The sequence below is a fragment of the Podarcis raffonei genome, chromosome 4 (genome assembly GCF_027172205.1).
Source record: "Podarcis raffonei isolate rPodRaf1 chromosome 4, rPodRaf1.pri, whole genome shotgun sequence".
Lineage (NCBI taxonomy): Eukaryota > Metazoa > Chordata > Lepidosauria > Squamata > Lacertidae > Podarcis > Podarcis raffonei.
The window spans coordinates 54133657-54145077 of NC_070605.1; the positions used below are offsets into that span (position 1 = coordinate 54133657).

General features: G+C 41.0%; 1 protein-coding gene across 1 annotated transcript in view; it reads left to right on the top strand.

Moving 5' to 3' along the window:
• Positions 1-11107, top strand: part of MRPS6 (mitochondrial ribosomal protein S6) — a 28909-nt gene extending 17802 nt beyond the window's left edge. The window contains 3 exon segments of the mRNA XM_053386651.1: positions 2053-2192; positions 10757-10913; positions 10916-11107. Of these exon segments, the coding sequence (XP_053242626.1) occupies positions 2053-2192; positions 10757-10913; positions 10916-10954 (336 nt within the window). The 3' untranslated portion in view covers positions 10955-11107.
• The last annotated feature ends 314 nt before the right edge of the window (positions 11108-11421 follow it).

The following is an 11421-nucleotide window of genomic DNA, read 5'->3' on the forward strand; positions in this document are numbered from 1 at the left end:
TAAAGAAACAAACTCACAAGTATTTTTCAAACTGTTTTGGAACTTGGTAGACAATGTATTAACTTTCCAGTAATATTTTTAAGTCCCAACCACTTGTTTTGCACCTTTCATTGTGAAGGATTCCTAACTGAATCTTCAGTGGTTTATAAACACTCATTTCAGATCAGTTTTGTTTTGAGGGACGGTTTTTGTGAGGCAACAAATGTGCATGACTTATTTCTGATCTCCAGATGAAGAGAGTGAGCACTGTTCACCTAGTGGCAAATATGCTATGCAGGCACACCTTGTGAGTATTAAACATTCTTATCCATTGGCCTTGCTTCACCTACCTTGCAAGGCAGGATCCACTGCCCACCTCTCACTCACTAGCAGCTTCTACAGTTTTTCTTCCTTTTTGCTACCCCCTCCCAAACCTCTTTGCAGTGGCAGACCTTGGGATCTATTTAAGTTGCTTGCAATAATCCTTCAGAAGCAAGCAAGGATTGTGGTTGTAAACTTAGAACATTGGCTATATTTCTGTTTTGTCCCATCTGCTAAACATACTCAGTATAACCTTATCATTTAAAATACGCTTCAGTGCTATTGTGGTTTGGGGGTGGTTTTTTTGATACGTGTTCAAGAGCTGCATAGGGTCTTCAGCCAACATTAATTTTAAAAAGGCCTTTAACTACAGGCTGCACAACTTATTGTGAAACCTCCCCTTCAGATTTTGTGATCCTGTTTCCCCAGTGGAACATGAAGTAACTCGCATACCTAAAACAATGGTTCTATTGTTGAAACAGATACTTATTTCATACTTGCAAAGACTTCGGTTGCATGCGAAAATTTCTTTCCAACTGGTTCTGTTCTTTTTGTCCAAAGCCATCCTACTTTGTGGCAGGAGACACCAAGGAAAAACTAGTGAACACATCGACACAAATGCATTGTCCCAACACATACAGTGGTACCTCAGGTTAAGAACTTAATTCGTTCTGGAGGTCCGTTCTTAACCTGAAACTGTTCTTAACCTGAGGTACCACTTTAGCTAATGAGGCCTCCCACTGCCGCCATGCCACTGCCGCGCGATTTCTGTTCTTATCCTAAAGGAAAGTTCTTAACCCGAGGTACTATTTCTGTATTAGTGGAGTCTGTAACCTGAAACGTCTGTAACCCAAGGTACCACTGTACACCCACACTACATATACTTGCACATTCAGGGTCCCTTGGAGATGAGAATCTGCAGACTAAGTTGTATTCTGGAAATCTAGTTGCCGAGGAAGCAAAATATCACAGACACACACACACACACACACACACACACACACACACACATCAAATTCATACATGACAAAAGTATGAAATGCAAGCAGGACAAAATCAAATATAGAGAATGGTCCTTTAATTGCAGGAGATGGGTCTGTTCTCCTTGAGAACCCCACAGCTCCTGCCTTCACATTATTTCAGATTACTTGTTCACAACAAGGAATTTCACTGGAGGGAGACAAGAATGTTGGTGGGGGGGGCACACACTTCACAGATATGGAATGCACTTCTCTGAGTGCTCGCTTTCACCGCAGATCAGTCTAAAACATTATATCCTTTTAAATTTAATGTAATGCAGTGATCCTTAAATGGAATTGAAAGAAATTATCAGCCTGTGTGGTGTAATAAGACAAGTTTGACTTCCTGAGTTAATTACAATATGGGTATAGGTAAAACACACTTCAGAAGTGCATTCCTGGAAACTTGCAGCATTTATAAGTTATTTGCAGTTGTAATGTGCAGTATATTAAATATATTTGATGCTGTCAAAAATGCACATTCAGTCTAGAATGTCTCCCATTGAATTCAGTTGGGTGTAATTGTGAAGACACAAGTGCACTATGTTGCTGTTAGTGATTGTTATAGTCTGATACAGCACCCTTGGAGGTGATGAGAGAAGAATCAGAATTCCCCCCCTCCCCTTTGACATCTATTCCAGTTCCTCCTTTATTATTTTCTTGCCAGGTAAGTATAGGGGGCAATAGTCATTTACTGCACTACAAACACGTGTCGTCTTCTTTGTGTTTAAAGCCTGAGACAGCTGCAACACTGAAACGCACAGTGGAAGCTTTGATGGAGAGAGGAGCAGTGGTGAGGAATTTGGAAAACCTGGGCGAAAGAACGCTGCCATACAGAATCTCAAAGCACAATCAACGTCACACCAGAGGAGGGTATGAGTTTCACAAGCCTTGAGTCTAGTTTTTAATAGTATTTCTTGCCATGGAATATTTTTGAAAGGGGAGAAGTTGCAGCCTGACAACATTGGGCGGAGCAGGCAAGCAAAGTAGACAGGCTGGCAGAGTAAGTGGGCAGGTGGGTGGCCCAAGCCGGCCTTCACACTTTTCTCGCATTGCCTCCACTTGCCTGCCCGTTTGCATGCGCACACATACATCAGGGCAAGGGGAATCCAGGATTCAAATGAGCAGGTGGTCGTGCTGGGCAGGCAGAGTGAGCAGGTTGTTGGGTGGCTGGTCCAGGCAGAGCTGCAGGCCTTCACATGCTCACTTTTGTCACCCCCACCAGCAGTCCTCTCAAAACTCTCCCACCCCCTCTCCTCCATCCTAAGATCTCACTGCCGCACTAAGGAGGAGAATGAAATAGAAGCAAGTCTCTTTACCCTGTGTTGCTGCGCACTTTCTGTTGGCGGTGCAAAGTCAAGAGGAGATAGACACGCATCTTCATTCTCCTGTCTTCCTTGAGTGGCAGCGGCAACAGGTTCTTGGGATTTGGGCAATTAGTGAGGGGATGCGAGAGTTTGGGGTGCACTGGGGGGGATGGCAATTGGCAGTGGGGTGGCAGGTGGGGATGGGTGTGTTGAAGAAGCTGTGAGAGGGATATGGGAGGAGTTTGAAGGAGCTGTGGTGCTATTGGGCGGGGGGAGGTTGGCAAGCAACATGAGTAGGTAACCCTTAGCTGTTAAATAAATGCTCAAATCTGTGATCTAAAGACAAGGTAGGAGCATAGGGGAGAACACTGTGTGCAGCTGAGATTTGGATGTTGCTGCAACTATTTCTACTGATTAGGGACATGGTGGTCATCAGTTAAAGCTGTGTGTGCTGTTCTTTTCTGCATACACATATCACTTCTTTGGATTGAAGCCCAGGTACAGAATTTACTGTAATTAATGTAACTTACATACACTTTTCATTTCAGAATTAAACTGTTTCTTTCCTGAAGTAGACTCCACAAAGTACACAAATCTGTTTACTTAACAATTCCAAAATGAGGCACACAGTAATTTGGGTAGATAATTTCATTGTTCATATTTATCTGCTAGTTAATGCAAGCATTGATTCTTTACTATTTCCTTTGTTAAGAAATGCCCTTCATGTAGACACTTCGTTTCCAAGGTAACATTTTTATTTTACCAAAGCCAGTTGGAAACAATAATTATTTATCTTTTGAGATACTAATTCTGGGTTGATTTTATTCCCTTTTGCGTATCTGAACCAAAGTATATTTTTGAGGGTGTTTTTAATGGTGAAATCATTATTAAAGATGGCTGTGCACAAGTAAAAGAAGACTTATTATTGTAGTTACTGATTTTAAGAGAAATATCTTCAGCCCAAGAAAATAATGCCTTGGCATTTGAAAATTAAGATGCATTAGATAAATGATTGCAATGGACTGCAGAGTTTATCCTATAATTGCTTAACATTTTGCTGTTGAACTCCCTGAGAATATCTTTTGAAAGAGAAATGCCTGTAAGCAAGGATGGAGAAATGTTGCTAGGCAACCAGGGTCGCACAGAGACTTCATTCAATAATCAAAATAACAACTTGCAGTCTTTCTCCCTGGCATTTGAAGATACAAATGTGCACACCTTGATAGGCAGCCAATGCAGCTTATTACCTGTTTTCCCTTGCGGATATTTCAAATGATACTGCTGCACAAACTGCAGAGATGCACCTCTGAAATGATAGCCACTCAAAACATGTTCATATTTTAAGAGTTTATTATCTTGTATTTCCCTCCCTTACAATAATCTATATAGTTATATATTTATAAAGAAATATATTTCTTTATAAAGAAACATATTTCTAACCTGCCCTTCAGTACTAGCTCATTTCCCCAAGGGGGGGGGCATGTAAAACACACATTAAAAGCAAGTTCGAAAAACAAACCAGATTAAGAGCATATCTTGCAAACCATGAGGAGTGGAATCAAACCTTTCCAAGTTAAAAAATAATTGAGAGCAGTGCAGAATAAAAGCATTTTTAGTGTCTTCCTGAAATTGCGGAGATGAGGTCCATCTAACCTGCCTTGGCTTGTGGTTTCCATAGTCAGGGCACAGCCACAGAAAAGGCCCTGTACATTGCTAAAGAAAGCCCACACCATGGTTTAGTTTCAAAAAACAGAACAAAACACTTTCTCTTGCAAACACCCCACACAGGAAGCATTCCTGTGTGGAGTTTGGAACTGACAGGGTCAGAACTCCGTGGTGTCCTGTGTCTGGGAAGAAAAGGAGGAGGGGCCTGTCGCAGAGCAGTGACGCACAGCGTCTCTCTGTTTTCCAGACTGGCTTTCACTTCTCTCGCTGAGCAGCAGAGGCTGCGGATGTGCTTTTGGAGCACGGGCTGAGAATGTCACCAAGTTCCGATGGAGTGTGACTGTTTTATGGCTTGTAAATAAACGCTTCTAGAGATAAGAACCGAACTGTCTCTGGACTTGATTTATCCCTCATCTCACACGGACAGGACCGCTGCTACTCTGCTCTCCTGCCAGGTCAACTTCCGAACAGAGCTGCGCAAAGGGAAGCGTGACTGGACGCAGGGGTTTGGTTTACGCAAATCCTGTGCCTAAGGAGCTGCATGTCGATAGGCATGTGGTGAGATAGGAGCAGAGGAAACTGTCTTAAACTGAGCCAGACTATCTAGGTCATTATTGCCTACACTGACTGGCTGTGACTTGGAAGGTTTGCATCTAGGTCTAGGACCGTTTTCAGGCAACCTCACCAAACTCAATAGGTCCCTCATGTTTTGCATCATCTTCTTGATTGTGTGAGAACAAGCAAGTATTGATGTGCGTTGGCATCCAAACTCTGGCAATAAGTGCTACAGCTTGTGCTGTGTCTGGAGTTGCATAAGAGTTCAACCCGAGTTTAAATTTACCACTCGCATTTGTGCTGTTAAACTGATGATGTGACACAGGCGCACAGCGTTCTGTTCCAAGTATTTTGCAAGGTGGGAGATACTGTGCATGTGCTAAAATCTGTTGGTGCTGTACAGCAGATGTTGAGTGCACTTAAGTTCCATTAGCAGAGCACTTGATTTCAATAGAAGTGCATCTACTTTCTCTTTGAGTGTGCCTTATGAGAAAAGGATTGGGGATTAGGTAGGTAGTGGCACTTCAGAGGCAGATTTCTAAGTTGCAGTGAATAGAATCTGCATTGCCAGTGCGAGTCTACCTGAAAGGCAAGCAATTAAAGTTGATGGAGTCCACTAACACTGTTCACTTTTGTATTTTCATCCATTACAACATTTCACTTAGAAATAAAAAAGCTGATCCATACAGGATCTTTATTGTGAGCAGTGTTCACACAATGTAGTGATGGCCACTTGGTTATGATTTTCTGGTCATGCCATTTCTATACAGTATTGGTCTGGTATTTGTAAGGGTGAAGGGTGGCTTCAAAACATTTTTAATCAATAAATAGCTTAGATAGCTTTAAAACTAGGCTAGACAAATTCTTGGAGGATAAGTGTATCCTTGCTATCAGTCATGATGCAGTCCCCTGGTCCAGAAGTAGCAGGGCCAACTGCTCTGGACCAAACGTTTTACTATGTTTTTATATGTGCTGTAAGCCGCCTGGAGTGGCTGGGGAAACCCAGCCAGATGGGCGGGGTATAAATAAAATAAAAGCAATAACAACTGCTGCAATAATAAGGCTATTGTCTTTATGTCCTGTGTGTGGGCTTTCCAGGAAATGAGATGGCTGACTGAAAGAACCATCAGCTTGATCCAGCAGAGTCCCATCTTGCATTCATACAAAAAAAGTTCTTTAGCTTGTGTACTAGAGGCAATTCTGCTATGTAGAAAGCGTACAAATAGATATGTTGCGGTGGAAATGATGTTACAATCTGCATGTATACGTTTTGCACAAAAAGCCATAAAAGGAAAATAGATGTCTTTTGAAAAAGCTTAAGGTACGAAAACTGAATTGAAGCAAATTGTCCTCTGTGTTTGCTATGAAAGGGGTGGTTTGTTGTTCTTGTTTCTTCTTTCCTGGATCATGGCAATTTCTCTTAGTGTTGCTTTTAAAAAAGAAATTCAGTTGTGGACATAAACGTCTACCATATGGCAGGTTTCCTAGCACATCGAATCATGAAATTATTGCTTAACATTTTTCTTCTCGCTTTCATTCTTCATAAATAGACTTGCATTCTATGGGATACTAGAAACTGCCATCAGTTGATGTTGGCTGGTAGGTATGACTGTGCTTTTCAAGGGCTTTGCCTGATTCTTCTGAGATGAAATATCCTTAAAAAAATATTTTCTTCAGTACATTGGATTGGAGTACACCCTATACTTCCAAATGTGAAGCTGTTTGTTTTGCCAAGTGTGTAAACACTTAAGTTGCAGTTGTTGCACAAAAGGCAGCTAAAGCTGCAGTCCTAATCCCATTTACCTGTGAATAAGCCCCATTGTACTTGGTGGAACTTGCTCTATGAAAAAGCTTCGTCCTTACGATCTGTGCTGTGCCCAGCTCAAGGATTCCTTGCCCCCTAGTCCAGGTGGTATTTTGAGAGGCAAATGGAGGGTTCTGTCCCACTTCTCTTGCATAGCAGTCAAGAGGGGATGGACTTGGCCTGCAAGCGAAAGCTGACCATGTTTTAGATTCAGTTGTTAATATGGCTCATTCGATCTTTTCCAGAAGTGTCCAGCACCTTTGGGATTCCCAGTTTGGCTCTTGCCCATTAGTAGACAAGAAGTTATTCTAGTGTGTCTCTCAGCCACACAATCGGTGATATTCATCTTGACTTAATAAGCCTTCTGTGGTGTAGTCTAAAAATTGTGATGGCATATTGGAAAGCTGAAGCTGACTCTTTATAAAACATGGAAATTTCCTGGGCACGGTCTTAACCAGGTTCTCCCTTGGGCCCTCATTCACACAAGATCAGCTGAGAACTGCTTTTCCCAATAGGATTCCAAAACAAGCCTGGTCCAGGTGTTTCTCTGGTGCTGATTAACTTTGATAAACACATTCGGGAATATAGTTGTCTAGTAGACTATATTTTAAATCCCTGGATTTAATCTTGGCCTGGATACAGTTCAATATCCAGTCCTCTTTTCTTACCACTTGTTTGATCTGAAATAGGTCTTCATTTAACTCTTTACAGAGATGTTATTTTGGCAGTAAAAAGTCTTAACTGTCCCATCACATTTTATGCACAGTGCACCAAAATAACTATGGTTTCTGTACTGAATCAGCGGAATCATCCTGATTTTTTTGTTTTTCTGTACCGGTTTTTGCTGCTGGTGCCTGGAGAGTTTGAGCTGTACTTCCATCAGTTTTGCCTGCAAATGAACATTATATCTTTGTAAATAGATCTTTGCCGCCGCCTCTCTTCCCCAACCACCTTTCTTCCCATCCCATCCTCAAACCGCATGCACCAGGTCTTGTTACTTTGCATGAGAAACTGTAGTGCTACAGTACTTACATACCCGGTCACAACTCATTGCTTAACATGGAGCTGCTCCACACATTATAGAGCTGCTGGGTTGCACAAAACACAATCGGTGCTGGCTTGATTGCCTACGAACAGAAAGTAAGTTCCAGCTCAGCTCTTAAAGTGCAGTTGCTTTTTCTTTTGTTTGTCTGCCTGGGGCATACCTGGGCTATAATTCCAAAAGACAAAGATGGATTTTCCTGATCTCTTGTACACGGATACATACCAAATCCATAGACTGGCTCCAATACTGGGGGTGTTTGATACATGCTGCAAGTTGCTATGTTTCTTGTATCTCCAGATAACATTTATTGCTGAACATTTCTTGCTGCTGAAATGGCAATGGCAAAGACAATGCAGCAGCAGCAGCATCTCATCTCCCCCATCCCCCAATGCTGCCTTCAGTTATCATCAACAGCAGCACAGTGGAAATTTCCACTGCCTGCCTATATGAGCAGAAGAGAACACGAGTTGCAAGCCATTCCTTTTGGAGCAGAATCCATTTCAGTTTTAAAGACACAATGGAAAGCAGCCCGCTATTCTCGTTTAGCAAGGTAGTAGAAAAATTAGTAAAATGTAAAAGGGGGTTATGTTGTGAGTGTGTCATAATTATTCCCCAAAAGATGCAGACATAGAACATACATTCTATATCTTTGTTTCAGGAGGATTAGATGAGCACAAATAGCAGGAAAATGTTAAGGTTTTGTTTCTTTAAAAGACATGGCTCTTGAATTTTTCTCTCACTCAGTTTACACTAATGCCTCATTAAGATTAAATGCTGCAAGCTCCATATGAAAGGAAATAGAGCAAACCTCATTTATCGAAGTCAACTAACAGCACAATCCCTTAGATGTCTACTCAAAAGTAAGCCCCACTGTGTTGAATGGGACAATCCCCAGAAAGTTAGTATTGGATTACAGTCTACTAGCGCACTAAAATATTATTATTTTCATTTCCAGAGACTTGGCAGTTGAATATCAATAAAACAGCAGCTAAACACACTAATTTAAAATGTGCCTTTCCAAAGGCTTTTTAAAAATTGTGGCATGGGGCAGTCAACTTGCACATTCTTAGGAGGAAGTTTCATAATGTTGGGGCCACTACTGAAAAGGCCCTGCCTTAGAGCCTGCCAGGCTTAACTAGTCTTAATGGCGTGCCAGTAATTACTTACAAAAACAGAGAACAGAGAATTATATTTTAAGAAGCATTCTCACTTTTCTTCCTCTCAGGATAAAGTGCCTTTTCTAACATGATGCTTCCTGCAGTATGTGCATCATACCCCAGAATTATTGTTTTCCCTCATATAGAAATTTATGTAGTTGTAGTAGGTTGATCATTGAAAACTCATATGATGATGATTTATTTAACCAAGCTGGTATCCTAGGATACTGTTCTACTTTTCTGAGAGTTTGATTTGATGTCATACAAACACGTGTGAATTTCTTTTTTCTTATTTACTTCAATTCACTGTAAAACTTTGAATAAACTATAAATTGAGCATGTGCATAAAAACACCAGTGGCTACTTTCAAGGGGAAAATAGATTGTGGAAGGGGAGGGGTCAGTTTGGACTGGAAAAGTGGTGAGCATGTATGTTTAAACCATTCCCCTGCTTGCTATCTTTCCACTACTTCAGTGGAAACTTGGCCCTCCAGCTGTTTTGGGACTACAAATCCCATCATCCCTAACTAACAGGACCAATGGACAGGGATGATGGGAACTGTAGTCCCAAAACAGCTGGAGGGCCAAATTTGGCCATCACTGCACTACTGGTTGGCCTTCACATAGGGTTCCAGATGCATGTTTGCTTATGCAATCTTGCCTAGAATTCTACTGGAGGGAGACTGCAGTAGAAAAGAGGTGGGAAGAGCTTGGGAACTTCTCCCATCATTCTTTATTCCAAGTAGTTGCTTCTTCCTAATGGAACCAGGCACTGGTTTTGTCTCCCATTTTAAAGCCAGTAGTTACATCCTCAAAAAGAAGCTACTACAGCTTGTAGAAAAACGACTGGGTGTTCATATCATCACAGTGAAGTTTTGAAAATCACTTTGCTCCCATGAAAGAAATTTCCGGGATTCTTCCTTGCACTTGAGTGAAATAGAAGATCTGAAATGTTCTTGCACATGGTAAACACTCTGTTCGTCAAAGTAGACGTTGGCAAACGGGAGAATGTTTGCCTTGATACCAAGAATTCCAGGCAGTACTAGAAGTGTGTGAAAATTAAATCTCTGCATAGTTGCCAAGGTTGCAGAGAACTACAGTATGGTATGCAGAGCCTCTGAATGAATGCCAAGACTCTTAAGTTGGTGTTGCCTGTCTTTAGATGTGACTTCTGTCCTCAGTAATCTGAACTTTTAAAGCAAAAGGACAATAAATACCTGCTGCCTTGACCTGGTTTTTTTTTTTTTGCTTCCCATTTCTAAATAAAAAAATACCGTCTCACTATAGCAAATTTTTTGATGGGGAGCCTGCATATCTTACAATACGTAACTAGATTCTCTGATATCAGGTATCGGTACTCGGTGGCATATGTGTGACACGATGGTGCTCTCTAGTTGTATAGGGAGGAAGAATGCGTGGAATACATAGTCTCTCATACAAGCTCTATCCTTGTTCAGAGCAACAATAAAATGATACTTTGGGGGCTTGCCCTAAATTCATAAAATCTGTATGCCTCTTAGAAATGCATTTCTTTTCTGGAACTTTGATCTCTAGAAGTTCAGACACTCTCAAGATGAGCTTGGATGTGTTGTGATTATAAAGGAAAGGGTTATGTAACTTCTGGCATTTTTAGTGGATGCCAACATAGAAGGCTTTAAAAGGGAATGGGGCAAATTCATGGAGTATGAGTCACAAAAGGTATATAATGCCTCCGGGACCAGAGGTGTGATGTCTTTGCTTACCATTTTGTGGGGAACAGCAGCAACAAGAAAGTGTTGCTGCCCTCATGCCCCATTGGCATGTAGGAAATGCTGTGCTAGATAGACCTTTGGTCTCATCCACCAGGGCTCTTGCGCTCTTTCATGCTTGTAGCTTTGTTTTTATTGTATTCTTCTTTATTTCCAGGTATTTTTTGGTAGACTTCAATTCTCCACCAACAGTTGTTTCAGCCATAAAGGACCATTTAGGACGTGATATTGATGTGATCCGGTCTTCCATTTTAAAGCACCATGTGGCAAATTCAGAAGAATGCATGGGCATGATACCAGACAGCACTGAAGATAAACTAACAAAGATGAAGAAATAAATAGCCGAAGACCATAGAGGCATTGCTGCCCCTAATTTGAACCTAGTTGTAAGGATCTGTGATTTATGCAGCGTGCCTAGGTGTGTTACTTTTGACTATTCTGCAGTAAATGACGTTTTATATATATATACTTTGTATTTTAAAATCAGGGCATTTCCCCCCAAAGTATTGCATCCTGCTGTAGAAAATTCAGGCTGCTGTCTTAATGCATGCTTTAAAAAGAAAAAGGGAAAAGCAAGTCCCATTGAACAAAATAGGACTTGATCCCAAGTAAACATGCACAGACTCAAACTGTCAAACTACCATTGTTTTTTCCAGTTAGGACCTTTCAGATATCATATACTTATACAGTTATAATGTTCTACCATGATGTAAATAACATTTAATGCAAAATTTGTTAATGAATGTAATAAAAAAATACAAAAAGAACATTTAATGACTGATTTATAAAGGAACAAACATTTAGTAAATTAATTCTGATCAC